This window comes from Dreissena polymorpha, chromosome 8 (genome assembly GCF_020536995.1).
Source record: "Dreissena polymorpha isolate Duluth1 chromosome 8, UMN_Dpol_1.0, whole genome shotgun sequence".
Taxonomy (NCBI): Eukaryota; Metazoa; Mollusca; class Bivalvia; order Myida; family Dreissenidae; genus Dreissena; species Dreissena polymorpha.
The window spans coordinates 21,632,862-21,660,502 of NC_068362.1; the positions used below are offsets into that span (position 1 = coordinate 21,632,862).

A 27,641-nucleotide genomic window follows, 5' to 3' on the forward strand; every position below is an offset into this window, starting at 1 on the left:
TTAAAGCCTTGAGTTTAGATTATTCATAAGCAAGGGTACTTAGAAAGGGCAGTAATTAGAACAAGTGTTTTAGATTTGTAATGTTTAGCATATTTAAGAAGTTTGTGTATTGCATGTGTCATAAACAAATGTTGTGATTTGAATTATTTTGTGAATTAAATCTTGTGATAAACAAGTGTAAATATGTTTGCTTTATATTTAGGTCAACACTGATGGTACCATGTTTCAACATCATTACATAGGTATGTTCCTTGCTGTAAATTCTGTATATGAGCCATGCTCTTGAAAATGGGGTCTAATGCATGTGTAAAGTGTCATCGCAGGTTAGCCTGTGCAGTCCATACAGGCTAATCAGGGAGGACTCTTTCCAACTAGACTTCTGTTTTTACGGAAAACAAAAGAAGAAAGTAAAGGGAAAGTGTCGTCCCTGATTAGCCCTTGGCAACTGCACATTCTAGTCTGGGACAACACTTTACGCACATGCATTAGACCCTGTATCCCAGACAAGGCACACGTGTACAATGACATACATCCAGATTAAAGAATACATCATATAAATTCTACATAAATAGTTAAAAGCCTCACCTGCTTTCCAGTAATTGATACTGTAATTTTTATATTGCTAATATTACAGATCCATGTATATGGACATGTTTGCAATATTTGTCTTTGTTTCTGCAAGATTTAGTTAAGATATGAGATAATTCCCTTTTTGTGCTATGATATTTATCATTTCAATAATCTCTTCTTCAATACTTCTTCACAACGTGCTCATGGTGAGGTTTTGTGATCGCCTTTTGTCAGTTGTGCATCGTCCGTCTGTCGTCAACATTTGCCTTGTGAACACTCTAGAGGCCACATTTATAGTCCGATCTTCATGACACTTGGTCAGAACATTTGTCCCAATGATACCTCGACTGAGTTCGAAACTGGGTCATGCTGGGTCAAAAACTAGGTCACTAGGTAAAAAAAAAGAAAAAACCTTGTGAACACTGTAGAAGTCACATTTGATGCCCAATCTTCATGTCACTTTGTCAAAATGTTTGTCTTAATGATATGTTGGTTGAGTTAAAAAATGGTTTCGGTCCATTGAAAAACATGGCCGCCAGGGGGCAGGGCAGTATTCCTTATATGTATATAGTGAAAACATGTGAACACTCTAGAAGTCACTTTTTGGTCAAATCTTCATGAAATTTGGTCAGAACATTTGTTTCCTGGATACGTTAGTTGAGTTCAAATATGGTTTTGATTGGTAAAAAAACATGGCCGTCAAGGGGGGGGGGGGTCTTTTTCCTTATGTTTAGATAGTAAAAAAAGCTTGTGAACACTCCAGAAGTCCCATTTTTTGCCTTATCATCATTAAATTTTGTCTAAACATCGATTTTATAGATATCTCGGACGAGTTCAAAAATAGTCATGATTGGTAAAAAAAACATGGCCGCCAAGGGGCGGGGCAGTTTTCTCTTTATGTATATAGTGAAAACATGTGAACAGTCTAGAAGACACATTTTTTGCCCAATCATCATGAAACTTGGTCAAAACTTTGGTTTCATTGATATCTCGGATGAGTTCGAAAATGGTTCAGATCGGTAAAAAAAAAACATGGCCTCCAGGGGGCGGGGCAGTTTTCTCTATATGTATATAGTGAAAACATGTGAACACTCTAGAAGTCACTTTTTTTGTCAAATCTTCATGAAATTTGGTCAGAACATTTGTTTCCTGGATACGTCAGTTGAGTTCAAATATGGTTTGGATTGGTAAAAAAACATGGCCGTCAAGGGGGGGGGGGGTCTTTTTCCTTATGTTTAGATAGTAAAAAAAGCTTGTGAACACTCCAGAAGTCACATTTTTTGCCTTATCATCATTAAATTTTGTCTAAACATCGATTTTATAGATATCTCGGACGAGTTCAAAAATAGTCATGATTGGTGAAAAAACATGGCCGCCAAGGGGCGGGGCAGTTTTCTCTTTATGTATATATTGAAAACATGTGAACAGTCTAGAAGACACATTTTTTGCCCAATCTTCATTAAATTTGGTCAGAACATTTGTTTTCCGGATACCAAGTTTTGAGTTCAAAAATGGTTTGGATCGGTAAAAAAACATGGCCGCCGGGGGGGGGGGGCTTTTTCCTTTTATTTATATAGTAAAGAAGCTTGTGAACACTCTAGAAGTCACATTTTTTGCCTAATCATCATGAAATTTTGTCAAAACATTGGTTTTGTGAATATCTCGGACAAGTTCGAAAATGGTCGTGATCATTTGAAAAACATGGCCGCCAGGGGGTCGGGCAGTTGTCTCTAATGTATATAGTGAAAACATGAGAACCGTCTAGAAGACACATTTTTTGCCCAATCTTCATGAAATTTGGTCAGAACATTTGTTTCATGGATATGACGGTTGAGTTCGAAAATGGTTTGGATTTGTAAAACAAACATGGCCTCCAGGGGGTGGGTCTATTTCCTTATATTTATATAGTTAAAAAACACTCCAGAAGTCACATTTTTAGCTAGTTCCTTCGTGTCTCAGGTGAGCGCCTTGAGGGCCATGGCCATCTTGTAAATATGTGCTATGGTATTTATCATTTGAATAATTTCTTGTTCAACCCCAGATGATACTGCAGACCATGAGGATGAGGTGGTACAGTGCCCACCAGAATATGTTGATGAACAAGGTATGGCGCTATTGGGTAGTGTACAAAAGTGACAGGTTAAATTCCTGGTCTCTGATTTTGGAAGTTGTTCCCTTTGATTAACATATTTTAACACCGCTTTGGGAAAATGGAGCAGATTGACATGTGCAGTTCATACAGGCTTAAATGGGAAGACATTTTCTGCCTTGACTGGATTTTATTTTAGAAGTGACTCCCTTCAAACGAAAATTTCCATTTAAGCAGAATGTGTTTCCTTGATAAGCTTGTGCAGACGTATATGCATTAAGCCCTGTTTTCCCAGAGCATGGTACATATATTTAATTTGACTACAGAATGATGGGGATTCATTCAGTCTATTGTCCCAGTGGAGTTATATTTGAGGAAATTCAGTGTATATGATCAATTACAAGTTATGAGAAACATTTACAAATAGGTGATGTTTGAGACTTCAGTTCTCATTTTTTCGGAACATACAGTGTGTACATTTTTTATTGCACATGATAGGGTTGCATTGTGCTATGGAACTGTCTGTCTGTCTGTCTGGCATTCTGTTTGTCATTCTGTTTCCGCAGTTTTTCCTTAACGCTTGCAGACATTTACCTCATATTTGCTATGTGAATCTCCCTGCATGAGTTACAGATCAAGTTCCAGTTTCGTTCCAGTCCATTATTTTTGTGGATGTAATTTTCTGAACAATAACAGTTTTTGGACTTTTTTTGCTAAATACTTACAGATATTTATCTGATTTTTGGTGTTTTGGTCTGTTTACATGACTTATACTCACACCCCACTGTATCGCGGGCCCCACTGTATTGCGCTATTTTTATAACTCGTAATATTTCAATATCACTGCCACCTACCGGTTGTTTACACTAGTTACTCCGTACTTTCGTTTTGTTATCGTCATATTTCCAGCGAAAAAATGTTCCGAGTCGTGGTAAGTTGCTTTATTTATCGATCGAAAGTGATTTTCTAATTGATTTCATTATTTTGTTGCACATTTTGTCTTAAAAAAGTGTTTATTTTGCTAAACAAACTTTTGACAGTTTGCGGTCGTCTGTTAAGTTTGACAGTTACGTCATTTCCGTTTTCGAAAATAAAAACTACGGAAGCGCATAGGTGTCAAATATATTTTAATGTTAAATGCATATTTCAGCATTTTTTTTGATTGCATGGCAATATTAAAGAATTTGTACTAATAATTCTATTTTATTTTTCAGGAACCTCCAATAAAAAAACAGCGTCTGCGGTACAACAGAGACAACTACAGAGGGCGTTTGAGGCCACTTTAGGCGGAGTTTTTGCGTACAGAGCCGCAAGGATGTACTCTGTACCTGAAACGACCCTTAGGGACAGGGTAAAAGGTCGTGTTGATAAAGAAGCAAAAGTAGGACACGAGACCATTTTCACCATCGACAAAGAAAATAAGCTGTACAACCATATTACCTATATGGCCGAAATTGGGTTTGGGTACTCGAAGAAATCGGTACAGTATATGGGGAAAGATTTTGCAGAGTCTTTGGGTAAAGCCATGAAACCCGACCAAAAAAGCCTAAGTGACAACTGGTTCTACGGCTTTTGTAAACGATGGCCTGAACTGAAAATGTCCAGCAACTTACAGCTGCAGTAAACAAAATTGTAGTACCACAAACTACCGAAGATAAAGAAAAGGACACGCCAAAGGGAACTAAGCCGAGTACATCTGGACTCGGCAAACAACATGTGCCCAATTTGAGTCCCGAGGATGCGGACAGCAATGAGGACATTGAGGCTGAATCGGAATCATGTTGCGTTTGCAATAGATTTGAGCCTGCAGATATTGACCCATACATAACATTGGTGACATGGGGAAAATGTGACAAATGTCCACATTGGACTCATTTGAAATTATGTACAAAATGTGAGAGTAATACGACGGGACACTGAATTTCTGTGTCCTCATTGTGAATAAACACGTTTACAGTTTAACGATTGAAAGCACAGATTAATTCTCTGTGTAAAAGTAAAAAAATAATTAAAAATCTTATTTTTGACAAAATTGAGTTTTACATTGTTTATAATGATGATATAATATGTTATGTACCCTATTAAAAAATTTATGGCAATTGTTGCCCACCATACTTGAATTTTTTTCCTTTTGTAACATTAGCGTGATATAATGGAGTGACATAGATTTTACGAACGATTTGACAGGTTATGACCTTTATGCTGTTACGTCTTTAATTTTCACACCAATGTAAAATAAATGCGATTGTTTTGTGAAATAATGATTTTCTTAGGGATTAAACATAAACTTTATGGAATATATCAGATTTTTTGCTACAAAGTAATTGATTTTTCGACAAGTACCGCGATACAGTGGGGTCCCATGATACAGATCAAGTAATTGTTTTGTTCTTGTCTATTGATTTTTATCTCGTCTATTTTTTTTTTTTAAATTATGAGCTATTGTCATCACCTTGGCGTCGGCGTCGGTGTCAGCGTCCGGTTAAGTTTTGCGTTTAGGTACACTTTTCTCATAAAGTATTAATGCTATTGCATTTAAACTTGGTACACTGACTTACTATCATGAGGGGACTGGGCAGGCTAGATAATTCTGGCTTGCATTTTGACAGAATTATGTGCCCTTTTTATACTTAGAAAATTGAAAATTTTGGTCAAGTTTTGTGTTTAGGTCCATTTTATTCCTTAAGTATCAATGCTATTGCTTTCATACTTGCAACACTTACTAACTATCATAAGGGGGCTGTGCAGGCAAAGTTATGTAACTCTCACTGGCATTTTGACAGAATTATGTGCACTTTTTATACTTAGAAAATTGAAAATTTGGTTAAGTTTTGTGTTAAGGTCCACTTTTTTCCTAAAGTATCAAAGCCATTGCTTTCATTCTTGCAACAATTACTAACTATCGTAAGGGGAATGTGCAGGCAAAGTTATGTAACTCTGACTGGCATTTTGACGGAATTATGTGCCCTTTTTATACTTAGAAAATTGAAAATTTGGTTAAGTTTTGTGTTTAGGTCCACTTTTTTCCTAAAGTATCAAAGCCATTGCTTTCATACTTGCAACACTTACTAACTATAGTAAGGGGACTGTGCAGGCAAAGTTATGTAACTCTGACTGGCATTTTGACGGAATTATGGACCCTTTATACTTGAAAAATTGGTTAAGTTTTGTGTTTTGGTCCACTTTACCCCTAAAGTATCATAGATATTGCTTTCATACTTGGAACACTCGCAAACTTTCATAAGGGGACAGTAAAGGACAAGTTGCATAACTCTGGTTGTCATTTTTACCGAATTATGGCCCTTTTTTTGAATTAGTAACTTTGAATATATGGTTACATTTTGTGTTTAGATTCACTTTACTTCTAAAGTATCAAGGCTATTGCTTTCAAACTTCAAATACTTTCATGCTATCATGAGGGTACTGTACCTGGCAAATGACCTTTGAATGACCTTGACTCTCAAGGTCAAATTATTAAATTTTGCTAAAATTGCCATAACTTCTTTATTTATGATTAGATTCGATTGATACTGTGACAAAACAACTCTTACCTGACATACCACAATTGACTCCATCCAAACCATCCCCCCCCCATTATTTTTTTTTAAATTAAAGATCATCTAATAAATGACCACCACACCCTCGCACTATAGCCCCACCACCGGTAGAGTGGCATATAGCAGTTGAACAGTATGTCAGTCAGTCAGTCTGTCTGTCAGTCCGAAAAAAACTTTAACATTGGCCATAACTTTTTCACTTTTTACAATAGCAATTTGATATTTGGCATGCATGTGTATCTCATGGAGCTGCATATTTTGAGTGGTGAAAGGTCAAGGTCAAGGTCATCCTTCAAGGTCCAATGTCAAATAATGGTGTCTGTCTGTCCGAAAACTTTAACATTGGCCATAACTTTTTCAATATTGAAGATAGCAACTTGATATTTGGCATGCATGTGTATCTCATTGAGCTGAACATTTTGAGTGGTGAAAGGTGAAGGTTAAGGTCATCCTTCAAGGTCAATGTCAAATATATGGCATCTGTCAGTCCAAAAACTTTAACATTGGCCATAACCTTTTTAATATTGAAGTAAGCAACTTGATATTTGGCATGCATGTGTATCTCATGAAGCTGCACATTTTGAGTGGTGGAAGTTCAAGGTCATCCTTCAAGGATATCCTTCAAGGTAAAAAAAATAATAATTCAAAGGGGCGTTCTCATGAAGCTGCACATTTTGAGTAGTGGAAGTTCAAGGTCAAGGTCATCCTTCAAGGTCAAAGGTAAAAAAATAAATAATTTCAAAGCGGCGTTATCATGAAGCTGCACATTTTGAGTGGTGGAAGTTCAAGGTCATCCTTCAAGGTCAAGGTCATCCTTCAAGGTCAAAGGTCAAAAAAATAATATTTCAAAGCGGCCTTCTCATTTAGCTGCACATTTTGAGTGGTGGATGTTCAAGGTCAAGGTCATCCTTCAAGGTCAAAGGTAAAAAATAAATAAATAATAACTTCAAAGCGGCGCAATAGGGGGCTTTGTGTTTCTGACAAACACATCTCTTGTTTTTTTCAAACATGATTAAAAAACACAAATTTTTATTTTATTATATTATTTTTGAAATACCGTCCAACCATCCCACCCAAAAATCCCCCCCCCCCCCCCCCCGAAACCCCCCAAAACTTTTTTTTTTTGCATTTTTTGGGGTTTTTGGATGATAATGTAATAAATGACCACACCCCCACACTATACACCCCTCTCCACTCCACCCCTCCATCCTTTGTGATTGAAATTGAGATAGGTGCCTACACCTTTAAAAAGAAAAATAGATGAGCGGTCTGCTCCCGCAAGGCGGTGCTCTTGTTTACTAAGTAACAGGCGTTGGACTTAACATTTTCTTATACATAATACTTTATGATGAAATTACATGTGTTGGACTATACAATCTTCTCTCAAATAATACTTTTCTGTATTTTTGTGGTGAAACACTTTCAGATATTGACATGATTTTTAGTTTGTGAGTCTACCTGTAGGATTTTCAGATCAAGATTGAGTTTATTATGTATCTGGAGTTTTGAGACAAAAGTTTAATGAGGGGGCATCTGTGACTTATGCACTCATAGCTTGTTACACTGATAAATTAGTATTTAAAAAAATGTAAGACAGCAACACTGTAAGCATTTCATGTAGATAATAGAATTCAAAATTGGGATTAGCTTGCTTAAAAACAGAATGAGACTTGAAAATCCTACATATAAAACAGTAATTTTCCCTTAAAATAGACTTATAGTAGCAGTCTCAATTATATTGTTATAATTTTTACAATAAGTATGTTCAAAAAAAATGGTTGTTATGTACAAAAATAAATATTTTGACTTGAAATGTGAATAGATGCAACTGTAACCAATATGTTTGTTTACATATAAAATTAACAGCTATTGGAACACTTTTGTCAAAGGATTGTAAGATAAATCAACACTGCAATTAATAAATGCCTCTATGATACTGTTTTTTATGCTCCCACTAAATTTTTGAGGGGAGCATATAGTCGCCGCTTTGTCTGTGCGTGTGTCCGTCCGTACACAATTTTTGTCCAGGCTATTTCTCAGCAAATAATGACCAGAATTAATTAAACTTTATGGGAAGCTTCACTACCAAGAGGAGATGAGCATATTATCAGCCAGTTCTGGTCAGATGATTTTTCACAGAGTTATGGTCCTTTGAAATTTTCCATTAACTGTACATATAGTGCAATTCTTGTCCGGGCTATTTCTCAACAACTAATGACCGAAATTCAATGAAACTGTATGGGAAGCTTCACTACCAAGAAGACATGTGCATATTATCAGCGGATTCTAGTCAGATGATTTTTCACAGAGTTATGACCCTTTGAAATTTTCCATTAACTGTACATATAGTGCAATTCTTGTCCGGGCTATTTCTCAGCAACTAATGACTGTAATTCAATGAAGCTTTATGGGAAGCTTAACTACCTTGAGGAGATGTGCATGTTATTTGTAGGTTCTAGTTAGATGATTTATTTAGAGAGTTATGGCCCTTTGAAATTTTTAAGTTGCTAAACCATCCATAGTATTATTTTGTCCAAAGTTATGCCCCTCAAGACGTTTCCTTTTATCTGAATATATAGTGCAATATTGTGACAAAAAAAGCCTTTGGGGAGCATCACCTGTCTCCCACGGTTTCTTGTTTTTAAACTGTACGGGCAAACATTTTTGTGATCCATTTTCTACGCCCGTTTTAAAAAAACATGACGTATTATAGTTTCACCTTGGCGGCGGGCGGGAGGGCGGGCGGCGTCCACAGCAGTGTCCACTCTCTAATTCAAATAGTTTATATCCGATCTTCACCAAACTTAGTCAGAAGTTGTATCTGGACAATATCTAGGTCAAGTTCGAATATGGGTCATGCCGGGTCAAAAACTAGGTCACAGGGTCACTTAGTGCATTTCAAGCATTTGGCATGGTGTCCGCTCTCTAATAGAAGTAGTTTTCATCTGATAATCGCCAAACTTGGTCAGAAGTTGTATCTAGACAATATTTAAGTCAAGTTCGATTATGGGTCATGCCGGGCCAAAAACTAGGTCACAGGGTCACTTAAACCATTTCAAGCATTTAGCATGGTGTCCGCTCTCTTATTGAAGTAGTTTTCATCCACTCTTCACCGAATTTGGTCAGAAGTTGTGTCTAGACAATATCTACATGTAGGTCAAGCTGAAATATGGGTCATGCCAGGTTAAAAACTAGGTCAGGAGGTCACTTAGTGCATTTCAAGCATTAAGCATGGTGTCCGCTCTCTAATTGAAGTAGTTTTCATAAGATCTTCACCAACTTTGGTCAGAAGTTGTGTCTAGATGATATGTAGGTCAAGTTCAAATATGGGTCATGGTAAAGGTATCAAGTTGTCCAAAGCCTTAAAACGGGCGTATCTTGTGACAGTTTGGCACTCTTGTTAAATATATTATTATGAAACCCATAAAAAAAAAAAAAAAATTACTGCAAATTTATGAGTTGACTTTTGAAGATGCAGATGCAAATGATGTTATTCCTCTTGTATGTAATTCCACTTTGTTTATAGAGTTGGAAAACAACAATCAAGTAAATGTATTCGTAAAACTGAGTAATTTGCATTACTTATAACAGCCCCGTGGTAAAATAATGTATAAGATATTGGTAACCTTTAATTAAATTACATGTTTATTTGATTATACATTCATCATATTATTTTATTGTGTCAATCCCTGAACGTATGAAGATGACCAAAAATAGTAAAGTAAACTTATGAAAGCTTATATGGTTTAAGGCATATACTACCATTATGTTGGTTTAACTTTGTCAGACTGTTTAATTTGATATCTATTGCAAGTTTAAAACTTGGTGTTCAAACTAGTTTAAATCGTAAAACAACTTTTTATCACCCAAGAATCTGAATTTAATAACTCCATGCTCAAATCATGGTCAAAATGTTAATGTTGATGGAGTCAAGGCTTGAATCTGGCTCACCTGGGGTAAAAAATGGGTCACCATGTGGTTTTGATAACAATTGGTGTAATTTTAGCTCATGTGAGTGCTTTAGGGCAAAGATGATTAATCTATTTATGAGCCTTGTTCTGGGAAAGCCAAGCTTAATGATTCTGCGTTAAGTGTTGTCATAGATCAGCCTGTTCAGTTTGACACTTAGCCCAAACTGGACTTTCATTAAGAAGAAACCTTTATATGAAAAATACCATAAAAGCAGAAAGTTTCGTCCCAGATAAGCCTGTGCAGACTGCACCCTCTAATATTGGGTGACACTTAACACACTTGAATTAAGCCCAGTTTTCCCAGAGGCCCTTATTATTTAACTGTCTTTTTAGAAGTCCAGTCAGCTACTCAAGTAATACAGAACATCGCATGCGTGCTGTCATCTATGAAAGAGGATCAACACATGTCAAGACAAGGAAAGAGGAAGTCAGATATGATGAGTAGTAAGATATCAGTCCTTGAATTAAGTATATTGAAGTGTGTCATTGACAGTTCATAATTTGAAGCAATGAAGCTGTATGCATTACATTACTTCCATGTAACTATTTGCTGAAAGATATGAACATCTATTTGGGAGACAGATTTGATTATTTCATGAATACAATGATGCAGCTTTACAAACGGCATCCTTGATTGATGCGAACAAAATAGATGTTTGTTCTCTGTCATGGTGGATGAATACAATAATTTTTTCACGTTAACACTTGAATTTTCTTGGAACATTTTTAGCTCATCTATTTTTTGAAAAAAAATTATGAGCTATTGTCATCACCTTGGCGTCGGCATCCGGTTAAGTTTTGCGTTTAGGTCCACTTTTCTCATAAAGTATCAATGCTATTGCATTCGAACTTGGTACACTTACTTACTATAATAAGGGGACTGGGCAGGCAAAGTTAGATAACTCTGGCGTGCAATTTGACAGACTTATGTGCCGTTTTTATACTTAGAAAATTGAAAATTTTGGTTAAGTTTTGTGTTTGGGTCTATTTTTAGCTCATCTATTTTTTGAAAAAAAATTATGAGCTATTGTCATCACCTTGGCGTCGTTGTCGGCGTTGGCGTTGGCGTCGGCGTCCGGTTAAGTTTTGCGTTTAGATCCACTTTTCTCAGAAAGTATCAATGCTATTGCATTCAAACTTGGTACACTTACTAACTTTCATGAGGGGACTGGGCAGGCAAAGTTAGATAAATCTGGCGTGCATTTTGACAGAATTATGTGCCCTTTTTATACTTAGAAAATTGAAAATTTTGGTTAAGTTTTGCGTTTAGGTCCACTTTTCTCAGAAAGTATCAATGCTATGGCATTCAAACTTGGTACACTTACTTACTATCATGAGGGGACTGGGCAGGCAAAGTTAGATAACTCTGGCATGCATTTTGACAGAATTATGTGCCCTTTTTATACTTAGAAAATTGAAAATTTGGTTAAGTTTTGTGTGTAGGTCCACTTTATTATCCCCACGCTTTTTGAAAAAAAGGTGGGGATATTGTGGTTATCTCCGCCGTCCGTCCGTCCGTCCGTCCGTCCTGGCCACTATCTCCTCCTACACTAAAAGCACTAGAACCTTGAAACTTACACACATGGTAGCTATGAGCATATGTGCGACCCTGCACTATTTGGAATTTTGATCTGACCCCTGGGTCAAAAGTTATAGCGGTTGGGGTGGGGCCGCGTCAGAAATTTTCACTCATTTTTTTAGGTTATTTTACATTTACTTCTTTATTTCTACACCGATTCACTTCAAATTGATACTGGACCTCTCTTATGACAATACGGTCAATCTCAACCATGCATGGCCCCATTCCCAACCCTGGGGCGCCCCGCCCACATAGGCCACACCCACCAAAAATTTCCATTTACTATAATTTTTTCATTTCTACACGGATTCACTTCAAATTGATACTGAACTTTTGTTATGACATTAGGGTCAATTTCAACTATGCATGGCCCCAATCCCAACCCTGGGGCGCCCGCCCACATAGGCCACACCCACCAAAAAATTCCATTTACTATATTTTTTTCATTTCTACACAGATTCACTTCAAATTGATACTGAACTTCTCTTATGACATTTAGGGTCAATCTCAACTATGCATGGCCCCATAACCAACCCTGGGGCCCCGCCCACATAGACCACACCCACCCAAAATTGCCTTTACTATAATTTCTTCATTTCTACACCGATTCACTTCAAATTGATATTGAACTTCTCTTATGACAATACAGTCAATCTCAACTATGCATGGCCCCATTACCAACCCTGGGGCGCCCCGCCCACATAGACCACACCCACCCAAAATTGCCTTTTACTATAATTTCTTCATTTCTACACCGATTCGCTTCAAATTGATACTGAACCTCTCTTATGACAATACGGTCAATCTCAACTATGCATGGCCCCATTACCAACCCTGGGGCCCCGCCCACATAGACCCACACCCGCCCAAAATTGCTTTTTACTATAATTTCTTCATTTCTACACCGATTCACTTCAAATTGATACTGAACTTCTCTTATGACAATACGGTCAATCTCAACTATGCATGGCACAATTACCAACCCTGGGGCGCCCTGCCCACATATGTCACACCCACCCAAAATTGCCTTTTACTATAACTTCTTCATTTCTACACCAATTCACTTCTAATTGATGATGAACTTCTCTTATGACAATACGGTCAATCTCAGCTATGCATGGCCCCATTACCAACCCTGGGGCACACCTAGGTCAAACATTCGGCGTGGGGATACGCGTCGGCCTCTGCCGCGCCATTTCTAGTTCCTACAGTATCAAAGCTATTGCTTTCATACTTGCAACACTTATTAACTATCATAAGGGGACTGTGCAGGCAAAGTAATGTAACTCTGACTGGCATTTTGACAGAATTATGTGCCCTTTTTATACTTAGAAAATTGAAAATTTGGTTAAGTTTTGTGTTTTGGTCCACTTTACCCCTAAAGTATCATAGATATTGCTTTCATACTTGGAACACTCGCAAACTATCATAAGGGTACAGTAAAAGGACAAGTTGCATAACTCTGGTTGTCATTTTTACGGGATTATGGCCCTTTTTTAACTTAGTAACTTTGAATATATGGTTAAATTTTGTGTTTCGATCCACTTTACTTCTTAAGTATCAAGGCTATTGCTTTCAAACTTCAAATACTTTCATGCTATCATGAGGTTACTGTACCTGGCAAGTTGAATTTTACCTTGACCTTTGAATGACCTTGACTCTCAAGGTCAAATGATTAAATTTTGCTAAAATTGCCATAACTTCTTTATTTATGATTAGATTTGATTGATACTTTGACAAAACTACTCTTACCTGACATACCACAATAGACTCCACTCAAACCATCCCCTGTGTCCTCCCCCCCTTCCCCCCTCCCCCCCCTTCCCCCCTCCCCCCCCCCCCCCGCTAATTTTTTTTTTTTTTTTTTTTTTAAGATCGTCTCACAAACGACCACCACACCCTCACACTATACCCCCCCCCACCCACCCCTCGCCCATTTTTTTTTTGAAACGGTTAAAAAACACAAATATTTATTTTAATTATTTTATGGTTGAAATACCGTCCAACCATCGCACCCAAGAATCCCCCCCCCCCCCTCCCCCCCACCTGAATCCACCCCCCCCCCCCTAATTTTTTTTTTTTTTTTAAGATCATCTCACAAATTACCACCACACCCTCACACTTTACCCCCCCCCCTCCCCAACCCCCCCGCCAAATTTTTTTTTTTTTTAAACGGTTAAAAAACACAAATATTTATTTTTATTATTTTATGTTTGAAATACCGTCCAACCATCGCACCCAAAAATCCCCCCCCCCCACTCCCCCCCCACCCCCCCCCCCCGAATTATTTTTTTTTGCGTTTTTTTTCGCATTTTTGGAAGATAATGTATTAAATTCCACACCCCCACACTATACACCCCTCTTCACTCCGTCCCTCCCTCCTTGTGATTGAAAATGAGAGTCCCTTCACCTTTAAAAAGAAAATAGATGAGCGGTCTGCACCCGCAAGGCGGTGCTCTTGTATTCCTTAAGTATCAAAGCTATTGCTTTCATACTTGCAAGACTCGCAAACGATCATAAGGGGACAGGAAAGGATAAGTTGCATAACTCTGGTTGTCATTTTTACGGAATTGTGGCCCTTTTTTGACTTAGTACTTTGAATGGTTAAATTTTGTGTTTAGATCCACTTTACTTCTAAAGTATCAAGGCCATTGCTTTCAAACTTCAAATACTTTCATGCTATCATGAGGGTACTGTACCTGGCAAGTTGAAATTTACTTTGACCTTAGAATGACCTTGACTCTCAAGGTCAAACTATTAAATTTTGGTTAAGTTCCATAACTTCTTTATTTATGATTAGATTTGATTGATACTTTGACAAAACAACTCTTACCTGACATACTCCACCCAAACCATCTCTCAAGCCCCCCCCCCCCCCTGAATCCCCCCCCCAAAAGTTTTTTTTTCTTTAAGATCATCTAATAAATGACCACCACACCCTAACACTCTACCCCCCCCCCAACCCAATCCCCACCCCCAATTTTTTTTGAAACATGGTTAAAAAACACAAATATTTTTTTGTATTATTAACCAGGTTTTCCGAAGGAAAAAACTGGTTATTAGATTGGCGAATGCGGGCGGGCTGGCTGGCTGGCTGGCGGGCTGGCTGGCTGGCGGGCTGGCGGAATAAGCTTGTCCGGGCCATAACTATGTCGTTCATTGTCAGATTTTAAAATCATTTGGCACATTTGTTCACCATCATTGGACGGTGTGTCGCGCGAAATAATTACGTCGATATCTCCAAGGTCAAGGTCACACTTTGAGTTCAAAGGTCAAAAATGGCCATAAATGAGCTTGTCCTGGCCATTACTATGTCATTCATTGTGAGATTTTAAAATCATTTGGCACATTTGTTCACCATCACGGTGTGTCCCACGAAAGAATCACGTCAATATCTCCAATGTCAAGGTCGCCACGACTAAAAATAGATTTAAAAAAAAAAAAAATTACAAAGGGGGTTAATTTTTTTTGGTCATTTCAAAAGTTCAGTTTGAGTTTTCTCCCTTTATCAGATTTTGTTTTCACAATGAAAACCTGGTTTTGTGACAATTTTGTCCCTTGTTTTATTTTTGAAAAAGTGTCCAAACATCCCACCCAAGAACCGCCCCCCCCCCCCCCCAAAAAAAATTGCATTATTGGAAGAAAATGTAATAAATGGCCACACCCCCACACTATACACCCCCCACCCTCCTTCCTTTGTGATTGAAATTGAGATAGGTCCTTTCACCTTTAAAAAAAAAATAGATCTGCAGTCTGCACCCGCAAGGCGGTGCTCTTGTTAGTTTTTAGCTCAACTGAGCACAAAGTGCTCATGGTGATCTATTTTGATCACCTTTTGTCTGTCGTGCGTCCATCGTCAACATTTGCCTTGTGAACACTCTTGAGGCCACATTTATTGTCCGATCTTCATGAAACTTGGTCAGAACATTTGTCCCAATTATACCTCGACCGAGTTCAAAACTGGGTCATGCTGGGTAAAAAACTAGGTCACTAGGTCAAAAAAAGGAAAAACCTTGTGAACACTGTAGAAGTCGCATTTGATGCCCAATCTTCATGTAACTTTGTCAAAATGTTTGTCTAAATGATATGTTGGTTGAGTTCAAAAATGGTTTCAGTCCATTGAAAAACATGGCCACCAGTGGGCGTAGCAGTATTCCTTATATGGCTATAGAGAAACCTTGTGAACACTCAAGAAGTCACAATTTTTGCCGAATCATCATGAAACTTGGTCAAAACGTTGGTTTCATTGATATCTCAGACATGTTCGAAAATGGTCCAGATCGGTGAAAAATCATGGCCGCCAGGGGGTGAGGCAGTTTTCTCTATATGTATATAGTGAAAACATGTGAACGCTCTAGAAGTCACATGTTTGGTCAAATCTTCATGAAAAATGGTCAGAACATTTGTTTCCTGGATATGACAGTTGAGTTTGAAAATGGTTCGGATTGGTAAAAAAACATGGCCGCCAAAGAGCAGGGTAGTTTTGCTTATATGGCTATAGTTAAACCTTGTTAACACTCTAGGAGTCACATTTATTGTCCAATCTTCATGAAACTTGGTCTGAATATTTGTTTTTATGATAGCTTGGCTGAGTTTGAAAATAGTTTTGGTCTGTTGAAAAATATGGCCACCAAGGGGCGTGGCAGCTTTGCTTATATGGCTTTAGTGAAACCTTGTTAGCACTCTAGAAGTAACATTTATAGCCCAATCTTCATGGAACTTGGTCCGAAGATTTGTTGTATTGATAGCTTGGCTGTGTTCAAAAATGGTTACGGTTTGTTGAAAAACATGGCCGCCAGGGTAGCGGCAGTTTTCATAATATGACTATATTAAAACCATGTTAACACTCTAGTTGTAATGCAGATGTTGGTGCATAATGATGATGATGATGGATGATGATGATGGTAATGATGATGATTATGATGATTATGATGATACTTGTAATGAATTCAGAAACATTAACCACAACCCAAATATCTAATTATAATTATTGCATTACTCAAATTAATTATTGCCATTACTTATGACTGTTATCTATATCATTGCAGAAATTTAACATAGTGGTAAAACCAATAAAACAACAAGAAGTGTTACATATGAATCTTATTTGACTTCATTTATCCTAGGCTACTCTCTATACAACTCATTTATACCTGTGCTTGCATTGTTGCCAGGTGGTAATCGTGTAACACTCCTGGAAATTGACCCCAATTAACTGAGCACTTTCATCAAAGACTTTTGTGTTGATGTCAGATGGAAACCATTCATCAGATAGATAAGACATTACAACTTGAAATGTTTTACCCCTACAATTTTCAGTTAGTCCGTAGCTTGTGTGTGATTATAAAAGATTTTTTGATTTTAACAGGTTTTATTGTTAGTTCAATTGGAAATATCAATGCAAGGTGTGTCCTAAAATTGTTCCAGTTGTTTAAAAACAATTTGTCAAAAATGTGAACAATTTGGTAGTAAAAAAACAACTTATCACATCTTTTAAGAAGCACAAACAGCCGTATGAAGAAAAGTTGATTTGCATTTGTTTTTGCAAAAATAATGTATTTATGCTACAGATTTTTTGTGTATTTAAATTACAAATAGTTTGATTGTTGTTTTGATATGATACATTTTCAAATGTCTTGTGTGGGTTTACTTCTATATTTGCACACAATTATAACTATAAGATAGATCAAGTGCTGTTTTGTTCTATAAAAGAAGATAAATATTGAATTTCTTGTAGCTGTACATATTCTCATAATCATTTACTTTTTTATAACTGACTTTGATATATGATAACAATTCAACATATTTTATTTAATTATGCAAAAACTATTTTACAAAAACACAATCTCTTGAACAAATACGGTTGTTTTCAGTTTCTTAAAGTGTTCTTGCTAAACAGATTGTAAACAGTCATCCCCTATAAGATGCTGAGATTCTTATCTCATGATCTCAAATTTGGACAACAATTTGTAAAAAAATGTACATCCATTTTCTTTTGCTGATGCGAATTATTAAATTACTGTCCTCATATTACTTTTATATAAAATAATAGCTTCGTCGCAACAGTTAAAAAATGTATTTTTTTTTTAAATTTAAACACACACACAAAAAACTACTGATAACGCATATTTGCCGAAACAGCAACCTTTTCTTTTCACAAAACAACTTTAACAACCCTTGTTTCCTGGATACGAGGATTGAGTTCAAAAATGGGTTTGATCCATCTAGTAACATGACCGCCAGGGGGGGGGTCATTTTCCTTATATTTATATACTGAAAAAGCCTGTAAACACTCTAAAATGCACATTTTTTGGCCAATCATCATGAAACTTGGTCAAAACATTGGTTTTATTGATATGTCAGATGAGTTTGAAAATGGTCGTGATCAGTGGAAAAACATTGCCGCCAGGGGATGGGGCAGTTTTCTCTATGTTTGTAAGAAGCATTTTCCTTATATATATATTTTTTAAAAATCTGGGTATTTAAAACATGGCCGACAGGGTGGGTGGGGTAATTAACCAGGTTTTCCGAAGGAAAAAACTGGTTATTAGATTGGCGAATGCGGGCGGGCTGGCTGGCGGGCTGGCGGAATAAGCTTGTCCGGGCCATAACTATGTCGTTCATTGTCAGTTTTTAAAATCATTTGGCACATTTGTTCACCATCATTGGACGGTGTGTCGCGCGAAATAATTACGTCGATATCTCCAAGGTCAAGGTCACACTTTGAGTTCAAAGGTCAAAAATGGCCATAAATGAGCTTGTCCGAGCCATAACTATGTCGTTCATCGTCAGATTTTAAAATCATTTGGCACATTTGTTCACCATCATTGGACGGTGTGTCGCGCGAAATAATTACGTCGATATCTCCAAGGTCAAGGTCACACTTTCAGTTCAAAGGTCAAAAATGGCCATAAATGAGCTTGTCCTGGCCATAACTATGTCATTCATTGTGAGATTTTAAAATCATTTGGCACATTTGTTCACCATCATGGGACGGTGTGTCCCACGAAAGAATCACGTCAATATCTCCAATGTCAAGGTCGCCACGACTAAAAATAGATTTAAAAAAAAAAAAAAACTTACAAAGGGGGTTAATTTTTTTTGGTCATTTCAAAAGTTCAGTTTGAGTTTTCTCCCTTTATCAGATTTTTTTTTCACAATGAAAACCTGGTTTTGTGACAATTTTGTCCCTTGTTTTCTATATAGGCCTATTGTGAATACTTTGGAACACCTTATTTTTAAAGTCAGTCTTGTCATACTTATAACTTTAAATATTTGCTGAAGAGTTTTAATCTTTGTTTCTTTCCATCTAAGTCTCTCAGGTGAGTGACCCAGGGCCCTTTGGGGCCTCTTGTTTAGCTTTTGTGATCGCTTTTTGTCCGTCCGTCGTCAACATTTTGCCTTGTAAACACTCTAGAGGCCACATTTATTGTCTGATCTTCATGAAGTTTGGTCAGAACATTTGTCCCATTGATACCTCGACTGAGTTCGAAACTGGGTCATGCTGGGTCAAAAACTAGTTCACTAGGTCAAAAAAAAGAAAAACCTTGTGAACACTGTAGAAGTCACATTTGATGCCCAATCTTCATGTAACTTTGTCAAAATGTTTTTCTAAATGATATGTTGGTTCAGTTCAAAAATGATTCCGGTCCGTTGAAAAACATGGCCGCCAGGGGGCGGGGCAGTATTCCTTATACGGCTATAGAGAAACCTTGTGAACACTGTAGAAGTCACAATTTTTGCCCAATCATCATGAAACTTTGGTTTCATTGATATCTCGGACAAGTTCAAAAATGGTCCAGATCGGTGAAAAAACATGGCCACCAGGGGGCGAGGCAGTTTTTCTTATATGGCTGTAGTAAAACCTTGTGAACACTAGAGGCCACATTTATTGTCCAATCTTCATGAAACTTGGTCTGAACATTTGTTTTTATGATAGCTTGGCTGAGTTTGAAAATAGTTTTGGTCTGTTGAAAAATATGGCCACCAAGGGGCGTGGCAGCTTTGCTTATATGGCTATAGTGAAACCTTGTTAGCACTCTAGAAGTAACATTTATAGCCCAATCTTCATGGAACTTGGTCCGAAGATTTGTTGTATTGATAGCTTGGCTGTGTTCGAAAATGGTTACGGTTTGTTGAAAAACATGGCCACCAGGGTAGCGGCAGTTTTCATAATATGACTATATTAAAACCATGTTAACACTCTAGTTGTAATGCAGATGTTGGTGCATAATGATGATGATGATGATGATGATGATGATGATGATGATGATGATGATGATGATGATGATGATAATGATAGATTTTGATGATTATGATGATACTTGTAATGAATTCAGAAACATTAACCACAACCCAAATATCTAATTATAATTATTGCATTACTAAAATTAATTATTGCCATTACTTATGACTGTTATCTATATCATTGCAGAAATTTAACATAGTGGTAAAACCAATAAAACAACAAGAAGTGTTACATATGAATCTTATTTGACTTCATTCATTTATCCTAGGCTACTCTCTATAAAACTCATTTATACCTGTGCTTGCATTGTTGCCAGGTGGTAGTCGTGTAACACTCCTGGAAATTGACCCCAATTAACTGGGCACTTTCATCAAAGACTTTTGTGTTGATGTCAGATGGAAACCATTCATCAGATAGATAAGACATTACAACTTGAAATGTTTTACCCCTACAATTTTCAGTTAGTCAGTAGTTTGTGTGTGATTATAAAAGATTTGTGATTTTAACAGGTTTTATTGTTAGTTCAATTGGAAATATCAATGCAAGGTGTGTCCTAAAATTGTTCCAGTTGTTTAAAAACACTTTGTCAAAAATGTGAACAATTTGGTAGTAAAAAACAACAACTTATCACATCTTTTAAGAAGCACAAACAGCCGTATGAAGAAAAGTTGATTTGCATTTGTTTTTGAAAAAATAATGTATTTATGCAACAGATTTTTTGTGTATTTAAATTACAAATAGTTTGATTGTTGTTTTGATATGATACATTTTCAAATGTCTTGTGTGGGTTTACTTCTATATTTGCACACAATTATAACTATAAGATAGATCAAGTGCTGTTTTGTTCTATAAAAGAAGATAAATATTGAATTTCTTGTAGCTGTACATATTCTCATAATCATTTACTTTTTTATAACTGTCTTTGATATATGATAACAATTCAACATATTTTATTTAACTATGCAAAAACTATTTTACAAAAACACAATCTCTTGAACAAATACGGTTGTTTTCAGTATCTAAAAGTGTTCTTGCTAAACAGATTGTAAACAGTCATCCCCTATAAGATGCTGAGATTCTTATCTCATGATCTCAAATTTGGACAACAATTTGTAAAAAAATGTACATCCCTTTTCTTTTGCTGATGCGCATTATTAAATTACTGTCCTCATATTACTTTTATGTAAAATAATAGCTTTGTCGCAACAGTTAAAAAATGTATATTTATTTAAATTTAAACACACACACAGAAAACTACTGATAACGCATATATGTATATATCTGCCGAAACAGCAACCTTTTCTTTTCACAAAACAACGTTAACAACCCTTGTTTCCTGGATACGAGGATTGAGTTCAAAAATGGTTTTGATCCATCTAGTAACATGACCGCCAAGGGGGGGGGGGTCATTTTCCTTATATTTATATACTGAAAAAGCCTGTGAACACTCTAAAATGCACATTTTTTGGCCAATCATCATGAAACTTGGTCAAAACATTGGTTTTATTGATATGTCAGATGAGTTTGAAAATGGTCGTGATCAGTGGAAAAACATTGCCGCCAGGGGATGGGGCAGTTTTCTCTATGTTTGTAAGAAGCATTTTCCTTATATATATATTTTTTAAAAATCTGGGTATTTAAAACATGGCCGACAGGGTGGGTGGGGTAATTTTCTATATAGGCCTATTGTGAATACTTTGGAACACCTTATTTTTAAAGTCAGTCTTGTCATACTAATAACTTTAAATATTTGCTGAAGAGTTTTAATCTTTGTTTCTTTCCATCTAAGTCTCTCAGGTGAGTGACCCAGGGCCCTTTTGGGCCTCTTGTTTAGCTTTTGTGATCGCTTTTTGTCCGTCCGTCGTCAACATTTTGCCTTGTGAACACTCTAGAGGCCACATTTATTGTCTGATCTTCATGAAGTTTGGTCAGAACATTTGTCCCATTGATACCTCGACTGAGTTCGAAACTGGGTCATGCTGGGTCAAAAACTAGTTCACTAGGTCAAAAAAAAGAAAAACCTTGTGAACACTGTAGAAGTCACAATTTTTGCCCAATCATCATGAAACTTTGGTTTCATTGATATCTCGGACGAGTTCAAAAATGGTCCAGATCGGTGAAAAAACATGGCCACCAGGGGGCGAGGCAGTTTTTCTTATATGGCTGTAGTAAAACCTTGTGAACACTAGAGGCCACATTTATTGTCCAATCTTCATGAAATTTGGTCAGAATATTGGTCTCAATGATATCTTGGATGAGTTCGAAAATGGTTACGTTTGCTTGAAAAACATGGCTGCCAAGGGGCGGGGCATTTTTCCTTATATGGCTTTATATGGCTATAGTAAAATCTTGTTAACACTCTAGAGGTCACATTTATTGTCCGATCTTCATGAAACTTGGTCAGAAGATTCACCCTAATAATATCATGGACAATTTGATAAAAAGATGCTTGTTGGTTGAAAAACATGGATGCCAGGGGCCGGTGCATTTTTCCTTATATAGCTGTAGTTAAACCTTGTTAACACTCTAGAGGCCACATTTATTTTCCGATCTTAATGAAAATTGGTCAGAAGATTTGTCCAAATGATATCTTGGATGAGTTGGAAAATGGTTTTGTTTGCTTAAAAAACATGGCCACTAGGGGGCGGGGCATTTTTCCTAATATGGCTATGTATCATGCTTTAGTTAAACCTTGTTAACACTCTAGAGGCCACATTTATTGTCCGATCTTCATGAAACTTGGACAGATGATTTGTCCCAATGATTTCTTGGATGAGTTGGAAAATGGTTCCGGTTGGTGGAAAAACATGGCCGCCAATGTGGCGTGGCATTTTTCCTTATATAGATATAATTAAACCTTGTTAACACTCTAGAAGCCATATTTGTTGTACGATCATCATGAAACTTTGTCAGAAGATTTGTCCCAATGATATTTTGAACAAGTTAATAAGTGGTTCCAGTTGCTTGAAAAACATGGCCACCAGTGGGCGGGACATTTTTCCTTATATAGACTTATGAATCTTCATGAAACTTTGTCAGTATATTTGTTTAAATGATATCTTGGATGTGTATGAAAATGGTTCTGGTCTGTTGAAAAACGTGGCTGCCAGGGTGTTCACTAGTCATGAAAGTTGGTAAGAACATATTGTTCTTATGACATCTTGGGCTGCACAGAACAGGTCAGTTCCTTTGAATCTCAGATGAGCGACTTTGGGCCTTTCAGGCTCTCTTGTTTAATCTTGTAACAATGAAATACATGTATGCAAAAAATGTCTCTAACTTTATTTAACTTGTATTCAAATAAACATAAATAAAGAGCTGGTTATTTAATATGATAATAATTTCACTTAATCAAAGGTGTGAATGATAAATGACCATTTAAGTATGATGTTAAAAACATAATGCTTGAAATTAATGAAGAGTATAAGCACAAAGAAATAATTACACAGTACCACACATTCTTTAGACTTGTAGCAGTTGCAATAAGATCATATCATGCTTTGTCTGATAAAATAAGTGCTGGTAGAAAACTAAAACCATAACAAACAATATTAGAAACCATATTGTAATTATATTGCACATTTGCTTGACATTTTACTTTTTCGATGGGCAATTGCTTTCTGATATAAACAAAGTGAAACTGCGACTGAACCAGCAGGAGAAAAACCTTTAAGATTAGACTGTTATGATTACACAATACAAAGAAGGATTAAATGTGTTTAAGAAAGTTATTGTTATATCCCCCATTCAAAGTAAAGGGGGTATATGGGGATTTACTGGAATCACCATGATTATCTGTCAGTCATTCTGTCTGTCTGTGTGTCTGTCTGTCTGTGTGTCTGTCTGTCTGTGTGTCTGTCTGCCTGTCCATCTGTCCTACCGTCCGCCTGACCGCTCGCCCGTCCGCCAGCCTGTCTGTCTGCCTGCCTGCCTGCCTGCCTGCCTGTCTGGCTGGCTGGCTGTCTGTCTGTCTGGCTGGCTGGCGGTCCATCTGTCTGTCTGTATGTCTGTCGACACTAACATGACAACAGGTGTTCTCATGCACTTATTAACTTACTACATTCAAATATGCAGGCTTGTTCCTGTTGTTATTATATAACAATTGTCAAAGTTCAATAACAAATGGAAATTGTGTGACAAAGATGTGATTATTACAGCATTTGGGAGAATAACATATATTGAATGAAACAACTTGTGGTGGGATAAGTCTGAAATATAGTCTTTGGCATCTTTCCCTTTGCAGTTGGATTTACCTTAGTAAAGTAATCTTAGCTGTGACTTCTTGTGAATGAGAACAATGAGCCTCACTCTGGGACCATGCATGTGCCTAAAGTGGTGGCCCTGATAAGCCTGTGTCTGTTTTTTTGCTAGTCTTTTGCTCAGAAGAGATTGTATTTAATATTTAAATACCATGCAGAAAAGCCTGTGGGGACTACAACTTAACACAAGTACATTAAGCTCTGTTTTTCCAGAGCATGTCTCATATATTTGCTGAGTTTACCAAAGGAAAGTGTGAGTAGGCTATCTGGTTATTATGATATGACTGAAATACTATTACTTGTATTATCAGTGTAACATAATAATACCAAAGCAACAAACATGCTCATGTCATATAATAAAATACAATCAAATAAGTGAACACCGTCTTCCTTTCAGGTCCTGATGACTTGTACAAGAGAGAGCTCATCAACATTGAAAGAGAGATGCTGGAAGAAACAAGGACAAGAAACAGACTGCTCCAAGAAATGAACACTAAAATGGATACACTCATAGCACTTAAAAGAGTCAAACTGTTCAGCGAGAACCAATTAATACTTGAACATTAAAGGATGTTTTCACTTCGTTCCTTTAATCTTGTAATGTTTTATGACAATTTCATACCTCACTTAGAAGTGGATTTATTATTTCCGCAAAGTGATGATACCTCAAAATTAAGTAAACATTAAACAGTTTCCCTTTTATCTAAGGACTTGCATATATTGTATGGATATTTCAATGATTTTGTGAAAATGAAAATTTGATAATAAATAGGATTTTGGGTTGTTGGTACTAATTGATAGTGAAAATCTTTAATTGACTTAGTGTTTGGCTGTCTTGTATGGTGGTTTGTATTGTTTCAATACCTTTGCCAAAGGTAAAATTTACTCCAAGATGTTTAAGGTCAAATTGCCTCTACTTGTCTCGAATTAAGCTTGGCATGGATATAAATTACAGGACACACATATTAATAGTCACCAGACGGCATAAGTAAAAAGGAATAGAACTGGTCATTTGTCAATGTTGTACACTGAAATAATATGTAAATCAGCTTTTTATGTTCCCAGAACATAGGTTCTGGGATCATATTAAAATCGCACTGTCCGTTAGTCCGTCAGTCCGTCCGTCCGGATAAGTTTCCGCTCAATAAGTCAAGCAATTGTCATCAGATCTTCACCAAACTTCATGAAAATATGTAAGGCAATAACATCTAAGTCAAGTTCGATAATCCGCAATATTGATCCAGACACTCTTGAGTTACGGCCCTTGAATCATTGTAAACAATTTTTTTTCTTCTCGTTTCTGCTCAATAACTCGAGCAATTATCATCCGATCTTCACCAAACTTCATGAAAATGTGTAAGGCAATAACATCTAGGTCAAGTTCGATAATTGGCCAAATTGACCCAGACACTCTTGAGTTACCGCCCTTGAATCATTGTAAAAAAAAATATTTTTAGTTTCCGCGCTTTAACTCGAGCAGTGGTCATCAGATCTTCACCAAACTTCATGAAAATGTGTAAGGCAATAACATCTAGGTCAAGTTTGATAATCAGCCGAATTGACCCACACACTCCTGAGTTACGGCCCTCGTTTCCACTCAATAACTCTAGCAAATGTCATAGGATCGTCACCACACTTCATGAAAATGTGTAAGGTCATAAGTTCTAGGTCAAGTTTGATAATCAGCCATATTGACCAAGACACTCCTGAGTTAAGGCCCTTGAATTATCGAAAAATTTAGTTTTTTCTCGTTTCTGCTCAATAACACCAGCCATTGTCATCCGATCTTCACCAAACTTCATAAAAATGTGTAAGGCAATACAATCTAGGTTAAGTTCAATAATCAGCCAAATTTACCAAGGCACTTCTTAGTTAAGGCCCTTGAATCATAAAAAAAATTGCGTTTCCGCTCGAAAAAAGCTCATAACTTCTATGTCGCTGCAGATGTTACCTTCATATTTGGTATGCATGTGTATTTGGACAAAGCCTTTCCATACGCCCACAAATTTGGACCCCTTTGACCTTGACCATGAACTTAGGGTCCGCGTTTAGGTTTGAAGTCTGCATTTAGGTTACGAAAAAGCGTTTTTCCGGGGCATATGTCTTCCGATGGAGACAGCTCTTGTTACTTGTACAATCTATAAATTTGTCATGAAAAGTGTTTTTTGCAATTGCTGGGTGCATATGTTTTTGTCCCCTACCAGTGAAACCGGAGGGGACTTATGGTTTGCGCTCTCTCTGTCAGTCTGTCCGTCAATCTGTCCGTCACACTTTTTTGGATCCTGCGATAACTTTAAAAGTTCTTCATATTTTTTCATGAAACATAAAATATGGATAGATGGCAATATGGAGATTATGCACGTCATTTTATTTTGTTACTACGTCAATAATTATGGTTGCTATGGCAACAAATTAAAAAAAAAATCTGACAATGGTGGAGTTTCACCGGTACGGGACCATATTGCTTGGCAATCTCTTGTTCAAACTGCATTTACTAAGCATGACTTTTTTTGAAGATCATGATGAATGGTCCAGTCATACAAATCGATTGTTAGCTTTTCTTGACTGTTTGATAAAAGAACTGATATGTAGAAAATGTGCTTTAGTACTTCCACACTTCTGTTCTGCTCTGTAACTTTGTAAAACCTAAAGTATTTGTTGTATTAAAGTCAGATTAGTTGCCAATATGAGTAGACAATCATGCAATGTTTTGCATACATAAATAAAGCATGTGCATTAAAATTGATGACCGAACGTAAGATTAATTATTTGTCAAAATAGGGTTTTCCTCACTCTCAATTTCCTCTCCATTAAATGATTTTGAAATACCGTTAAATCTTTATTATTTGTGGGTATTAATGTTTTGTTGATTTTGTTGGTTGACCAATCCACGAATTTAACAAACGCAAATGACTGCCAAAAATTCATCTCTTTTATCCATAATCAGAACCATATAAATCAACGTGCTTATGAAAAAAACAGATAGCTTCCTTAAATGTCATGGTCATATTTGACATCAAACGTATTAGCACAGTACTTTATTGTCAAAGTACCGGAAGCATATAATCAGTTTTCTAAAGGGACAGCGGTGGGTAATACGACTTTAAATACTCAAAAATGTGAAGACTAAATAAAATAAAATTAAGAAGACTTCAGACATTAGAATTTTATGTTCTTTTTAATTATGTGAAAAATTTCTGTGACAATATTTTTTCCATTGAAGATTGAAAAATTAATATAAAGAAGTGAAACTCAAGTTGTTCCAGCAGTATTGCATTCCTATTATAAATTCAAAATCAAACCTGAAATATAGTTATGAAACATCCGTTTTAAGAAAGACATATCCACTTACAATCATGTTGGTTGAA

The 27,641-nt window shown here is 36.7% G+C and overlaps 1 protein-coding gene across 6 annotated transcripts in view; it reads left to right on the forward strand.

Annotated features, from left to right (window-relative positions):
• The window catches only part of LOC127843177 (uncharacterized), a 55,755-nt gene extending 30,808 nt beyond the window's left edge, over window positions 1–24,947 (forward strand). For 5 of the 6 annotated variants that reach the window (XM_052373034.1, XM_052373038.1, XM_052373039.1 and 2 more), the window contains exons 9-12: window positions 203–242; window positions 2,612–2,674; window positions 10,521–10,631; window positions 24,671–24,947. In XM_052373034.1, coding sequence (XP_052228994.1) covers window positions 203–242; window positions 2,612–2,674; window positions 10,521–10,631; window positions 24,671–24,840 — 384 coding nt within the window. In that variant the 3' untranslated portion in view covers window positions 24,841–24,947. The remainder of the gene's footprint in view (window positions 1–202; window positions 243–2,611; window positions 2,675–10,520; window positions 10,632–24,670) is intronic. The other variant, XM_052373035.1, reaches the window with a different exon arrangement.
• Window positions 24,948–27,641: the final 2,694 nt, after the last annotated feature.